Source organism: Malaya genurostris, chromosome 3 (assembly GCF_030247185.1).
Source record: "Malaya genurostris strain Urasoe2022 chromosome 3, Malgen_1.1, whole genome shotgun sequence".
NCBI classification, from domain to species: domain Eukaryota; kingdom Metazoa; phylum Arthropoda; class Insecta; order Diptera; family Culicidae; genus Malaya; species Malaya genurostris.
The window spans coordinates 112733509-112740597 of NC_080572.1; the positions used below are offsets into that span (position 1 = coordinate 112733509).

The following is a 7089-nucleotide window of genomic DNA, read 5'->3' on the forward strand; positions in this document are numbered from 1 at the left end:
AAAAATTCAAATGAAAGATCTCATGGTCCCATAGCCTGCTATTGAATTTCATTCCGATCCGACTTCCGGTTCCGGAGATTTAGGATAATATGTACCAAAATAAGTGAAAAAAATATGCACTCACTTTTTTCAGAGATGGCTCAACCGATTTTCACAAACTAAAATTCAAATAAAAGGTATTATGGTCCCATAGCTTGCTATTGAATTTCATTTGAATGTGACTTCCGGTTCCGGGGTTATATGGTAATATGTAAAAATTTGAGAAAAAGTTTAAACTCAATTATCTCTGAAACAGCTCAACCGATTTCCGCAAACGAAGATTCAAATGAAAGGTCTTATTATATCCTAAAAAATTGTGGAACATTTTATCTGGATCCGACTTCCGGTTTCGGAACTAAAGCGTGATAAGTGAAAATTTTCAATTTTATAAGCATTTTTCCAAGAACGATGGTTAGAAACAGATACAAATCCCATAAAACTGTCTGATAAATTCTTCTAGTTTGCAGAGCTTGTTAGTTTGTGGGCATGAAAACCTAATTCGGCACTACTGGCCACCTCTTTTCCTGTTCCGAGAGCACCGAAAGTGGAGAAGAAAAACTCCTAAAAATAAATTCACTTCGATTTCTCTGCTATTCTTGAACCGATTTTCACAAATCTTGATTTGAATTAAAGTTCATACTGTCTTTAAAGTTACTGTGAATTTTCATCCGGATCCGACTTCCGGTTCCACAGTTACCGGGCGATAAGTGTCAACGTTTTCAAATCGCCATATAGAGTGACAATATGTACAACACCGAAAGAAGAAGGAAACACAAAACGAACATGTCGTGCTGTGTTCTATTTGGTACACGTTGTGTAGTGATGTCAATAATAATAATAATAATAATAATAATAATAATAATAATAATAATAATTATAATAAAAATAATAATAATAATAATAATAATAATAATAATAATAATAATAATAATAATAACAATAATAATAATAATAATAATAATAAAAATAATAATAATTTTATGCTGCTGATTCAGGATGTTTAGCTTGACTTACATATGCAAAAGTAACAGAAACGCAGGTTCGTTTCGTTTGTTAGATTTCGTTTAATTGGTTTAAACGAAATAGAGCATGAGATAGTACGTATAGGTTTAACTACGTTCATAACTGTTCCAATTAGTAGGTCATATTTGTTGGTAGTAAACAAACCAACTTCGGCTATTCCGTTTATTTGAATCCGGTTTCGGAAGAATTAAAAATAGTAATCAAAAACTGCAAAAAGGTCTCATTCACTTTTCTTGGAGATGGACAAATCGATTTTCACAAACTTATAATTTGTTGTGGATACAACTTTCGGTTCCGAAACTTACAGGTTTATAGGGGGAGGAGGGGAGAGAGGGTTGGGGGCTTTAACCCTCGCCATGGAAGATTTTTCAACAGTAAGTTCCATAAACAATAGAGCACTTTTTATGTAAAAGTGCAAATAACTTGACATTTCTTTCAAAGTTTTGCACCTTCCTCACATTTAGAACTTTCCCTTGAACCCTCCCTTGAAATCGCCCCCCTTGAATGATTCCTGCGCACGGGCCTGATCATGTTTGAACGATTATGTGGCCAAAAACCATCCGCGCTAAAATCGAAACGTCGTGAAAAAAATGCTGTGCATAGTCTTTTTGGTGCTAAGAAACAATTGCATAAAACAGTAATGAAAATCGTGTTGCACTTTTCTCCAAAACATCGCTTTATCATCAAGCGCGTAAAACTCCTAAAGACTGTCCCAGAAAGTATAGACGATACCAAAAACCGCTGCCATTTCGCAATGGTTCAGAATCTGCCAATTTTTATGGCTGCGTCCTGTTGTTTACACTCTTCTTTAAACACTTGTGCAGTTGTTTATTCGTTTTCATTAGTTTGTTTGGAAATGCGTGGACTTTCAACAGAACAAAGTCGAAAAATTGTTTACAAATGGTGCACAGAACGCGGACTGTCACTGAGAAAGAGAGCAAAAATGAAAGGAGTAAGTGAAAAAGCCGTGCGAAATGTAATCAGGAAGTTCGATGAGGATAAACCAAAAACAGGTCGAAAAAAAGGTCCAGCTAACCCTCAGTTGGATAAACGTATACTGAAGGCGTTCGAGCAAAAGAAGGAGGTTTCAATTCGGGATGTGTCCAAAAAAGTGTTTTTCGTTCTTCGTGCTAAAGAACGTTTGAATCTTCGAACCTATAAGTAGCAGAAACAACCAAAACGTAGTCCGAAACAAGAAGCATCGATCAGGCCGAGGGTTGGAAAGCTGTACAATACGATTCTTGCTGGAAAATTTGAACTGCATAATCATGGACGACGAAACCTACGTAAGCTATGGTCTGACAAGCAATTTGTAGTTGCGGTAAGATTTTGAAACCCTTCATCTCCACTGCTTCAATGAACAGCAAAATACACATCAAGGAATGTTTATAATAACGACTTCTATCCATTATTCAGAGCCACAAGGATCCTTTTGTTCAACAGCTCGAAAAAGATGGTAAAAAAGTGTGAAAACTTGTCGCCAAGAAGTCTGTACGGAATTTAATGAGGAGCGTTCGCAAGAAAGTGCGCCAGCTAGTCTACAATGGCTAAGTAGCAAATGTTGAGAATAATATTCTGTTGTTGTAGTCTAATATTATCAGTATATCGAATAAAGTTTGAATATCTAACAATTGTGAATTATTTACAGCGAAATCAAAGTGCGTCCATACTTTCTGGGACATTCTTTACTACTGGAATAAGGCGAAAAATCGCTTACACAAAAATATCGATATCTCCGTTGAAAATGGACGGATTTGAACAATCTATGGCTTGTTGGATATTTATTACCATGCGGAATCTAAATCTAAAAGCATAGGGTCAATTGTGATAGATACTGTCGAAAAACTGAAAATTTTGATATAAAACTTCGTTTAACTCAAAAAGTAAACATCCGATCTCAAAATCATTCAATAGCGTTCAGGCCGACGGTGAGACCTTTCATTTGTGACTTGTTTGATCAAAGTCGGCCCAGTCTTCTCTAAGATTTCGACCTCTGTGTTGACAACACACATACACACATACACACTTACATATTTTTAAGTTCATCGAGCTGAATCGATTGGTATATGACACCGGGCCTCGGAAATTATTTTTGAAGTTTGAGCGAATTCTGTACCTATTTTTAATATTTATTAACACTTCTTCTCTTGGACTCAACGGTACTCTTCAAATCCAGTGCAACACTTGCGCCATCTTTTTTACACACTTTCATTCACTATTTCTTCAAATTATTGTCGTTTTTGAAGCACTTTCCTGTTTTCCGGAGTTTACTCTTCAAAATTGTCCTACATGTTTGTATGAAACGAAGCTCTAGCGAGTTCGGCACAAAACCAATATCGTTTGTTTTGTACCACTCCATGACCGGTGTCGCGTCATAGCACGATGCCAGATCAGGTCAAAACGAAGCTGTCATCTTCGTGATACCAGAGAAAGGGCAGCAGGCACTTCTGGAGTCCTTATTCTTTATATATTCGATCGTTTTTGGGATCGAGTGTTGCGCTCGGACTGCTGTACATTTTGGTTAACTTGTCGACCTTCTTGTTCCGAAAGTTATCCTGATCATTTGGGCGGGACTTGTCTATGAAAAACTCCAGGTCGGCGATCTGCTTGGTGTCTGCTTAAATGTACGTTTCGTGCATTTTGTTTTCACCAACCACTCCCGATACAGCTTTCTGGTGCGACATTTGGCCCTCGTATTCTGTTTATCGGTTCGATTGGTCACCTTCCTTACGTCAAAGATATGAAGTCCGGACAGCTTCATTATCTGCTGGACAAACCAGATGAAAGAATTGACCTTTTTGGCCATGTACCGAATCGAAAGTTTGGGACTGCAATTAAAGTAATCCTTCACTGCCAGCTCAACGCTGAGTTTTCTGGATTTCTTTGAACAATTTTACCACACGGGACATGGTGAAATTGTCGATTTCCAATAGTTACGCGATCCACCAGTGGTATTAGTCAGGATTTTCCACGACCGCGTCAATTATAACTTTAAATAACCATTTGATAGATAGTGATGAATTTGTGCTCTAGCTTAGCCCTAAAGTTCAACAGTTTTTACTCATGCGAAAAGAACAGAATAAAGCTTTGAAGTATATTTCTCAAGTGCAGTCTTGGAATTGGAATAAATTAATCTTCAGAGCCTAACCCAGTGAAACACCATAACTTGGCTAAAGCCGGGCATAAATAAACCAATATTATTATTAATTATTAAAAATAATAATCTTCAGAGTGGTGTTGAATCTTAAAACAAAAATATCAAATTAGAATCAAAGTTTTTTTTAATTGTTCCATTAACTTTCTGCATGACTTGCACACAAGAGATTTTTCCATATTTTTTTCTTTAAACTCATAAAACTCAGCGAGAAACAACATCGTGAGACCCCAACGTTCTCCACTTAGCGGCGTTTTTGAAGACAATATGCGATTACAGTTCTGTTCCGCTCCACGGCCGTTGTGATTTGTCACCACCTGCAGTACTAGTGAAATGTTTGTGCATTGTGTGACTAAGAAAGCAGATACTAAATTTTAATGGTGGCAATAAACCTATCATGACATGATGTGTCCTATTTAAAAGATAGATGCAAAACCGGAAATTACAATCAGTTTAATCAGAATCGTCAACGAGGTCACAAATCTAATTTCAAGACAGTGTCCGTGTTACTGGAAATTGCGGTTTTGAAATGGTTTATTTCTTGGCAATACTTGTTTCGATTGGTTTCGTCGCGACTAACGGGGATATTCTTCTACCCATATATGGATGTTTAATTGAGGGATTCATCGCCGGCTCGGAAAACGTAACAGAATTTGTTTATTGCGCTCAACTTCCCAACGGTGGTTTTTATGAAATAGAATACAAGTGTCCAATTGGTGAAAGGTTCTTAACCGACCAACAAAAATGTGTTTCGGGGAATGACCTCGAATTCCACGAAGTGCTAGAAATATTCCCTTGTCCAACGCAAGGACGTTTTCCAAACACGCAATCACTGGACTGCAGAACATACTACTCGTGTTCGGCGAGTAACAACGCAACTTTGATTACATGTCCAGGCTCGACAGTGTTCTCTTGGATTACTAAAAAGTGTGTGCTGGACCTTAATTTTACGTGCCCTACCTCCGTGATGAATACCACACTAGAAAGCAGCACACTTCCAGCCATCATAGGAACAACTAGCCAGAATCGGTTTACATGCAATCGTACAGGACGTTACGCCGATCCCGACTCTGTAAACTGTCGCAGTTATTTCCTCTGTACAGCGACAATCGATGGAAATTTTGAACCGATACTTTATGAATGTCCTTCTACTACAGTATTCTCCCCTGAAGTAAGTAGGTGTGTATCAAGTCAACAGTATCACTGTGTAGGACTGGATCATTCTGTAACATCTTCTGCTACCGAAGTTAGTACAGTCGGGTTTGACAGTATTTGTCCTGGAATAGGCCGATTTCCTAGCAAAGAATCGTCGGATTGTAGAACATATTTGATTTGTACGATGGGAAGTTCCGGAAAGCTCACCGGTAGATTGAACAAATGTCCTGCCTCAACTATATTTTCTTGGACTGAAAATAAATGTGTGGTTGAGGGTCGGTTTTCTTGTCCAGTCAGCAATTATTCAACGACAACGGAAAGATCAACTCACATAGGAGATTTTGAGTGTACAGAAAACGGACGATTTCCGAATAAAAACTCAACCGATTGTTCGTCGTACTTTTTATGCGCCACCAGCTCAGATGGCAGCTTTCATCCAGTATTAGTTCGTTGCCCTGAGAACACTTTGTTTTCATGGGAGTCGAGAAATTGCGTTATGAACACAAGCTACATCTGCCCAAATCATTCCCACACGACGAAAACTCCAGAAACAACAGCAGCAAAACATCCCAACACATCAACATCGACTACCATGACATCGCCTACAACATCTTCGTGTTCCACTACCGGACGGTATCCAAATTCGGATGGAACTGGTTGCCGCTCGTACAAATATTGTCTTCAGGGTGCAAACGGAGAACTGTTGGAAATTGTTTGGACATGCCCCGCTGAAACATTGTTCAATCCGGCAGAATCCCGTTGCGTCACCAATTACACGTGCTCACAATCAGAAACTACAACACCACTGGTTCCTGTTAGCCAAAATGCTTCCTTTGTTTGTACAGGAAAAGGTCGTTTTCCGGATCAGACTTCGACGAACTGTGAGACCTTTGTGATTTGCGTGGAATCGGCAGACGGCGGTTTTGCAGGGTATACTCTAAAATGTCCGAATGGTACACTGTTCAATACGGAACAAGGAAGATGTACGTCTAACTTCAAGTGTCAAGGCTAGAAGCTAGTGAGATATAGCAAAAAGTATCTTTTTCAATAAATGCAAATTTTCTACAAGTACAACAAACATGTTTCAATCCATCTAGTGATGTAATGCTGCCTTTCTTATTACCACAAGAGTAGAGATTTATTGCCGGTACCATGATTAAAAGTTATGAAATCATCAGAAGCATCTACTATGAAAATGTTCATGATATCAATCATTTTGCTCATGAAATGTAATGAGAAGATGTGTTTTATGATTTCATGATTTTTAATCAAAGCATCGGCTATGGATTTTTATCCGTACATTAAGTTGAAATTTTTTAACTACCATCTCCGGTATCGGAATAGACAAGCAAGTTTGTATGGCCTTGAATTATTAATATGTGCCTTAGACCAGTTTCAAAGAATTGTCTGGCGTATTTTGCATCGTCGTTTTCCGGCTGCTTCGGCCACCCGTGGAAGTTGATCAACTTCCCTTTCCGAGCAGCCTGAATAGCCGTGTAGTGTCGGTAGCGGTTTTCCAACTGGCTAAGAATAGCGCTACGGTCCACCCGTACCGGTGGTATAAGTCTACCAAACAGGTAAGCCGTGTGGCATCCGGCGGAATTATTTTCTACCAAGAATTGATCCACTGGTTTCCTGTTCCATGTCGTAAAAGGCCACAAAAATAAGAACTCCAAAGTCAAGGTGTATTTCCGTGCCGATGACTGAATGGCAGCAGG

At 38.7% G+C, this 7089-nt stretch overlaps 1 protein-coding gene across 1 annotated transcript; it reads left to right on the plus strand.

The window, feature by feature from the left end:
* The first annotated feature begins 4678 nt into the window (after positions 1-4678).
* LOC131438625 (uncharacterized) lies at positions 4679-6434 on the plus strand. Its single transcript, XM_058608756.1, has one exon. The coding sequence runs from the start codon at positions 4746-4748 to the stop codon at positions 6381-6383; it is 1638 nt and encodes a 545-aa protein (XP_058464739.1). The 5' UTR covers positions 4679-4745; the 3' UTR covers positions 6384-6434.
* The last annotated feature ends 655 nt before the right edge of the window (positions 6435-7089 follow it).

Coding starts and splice junctions, on each gene's coding strand:
- LOC131438625 (XM_058608756.1), top strand. CDS start 4,746: ATGGTTTATTTCTTGGCAATACTTGTTTCGATTGGTTTCGTCGCGACT.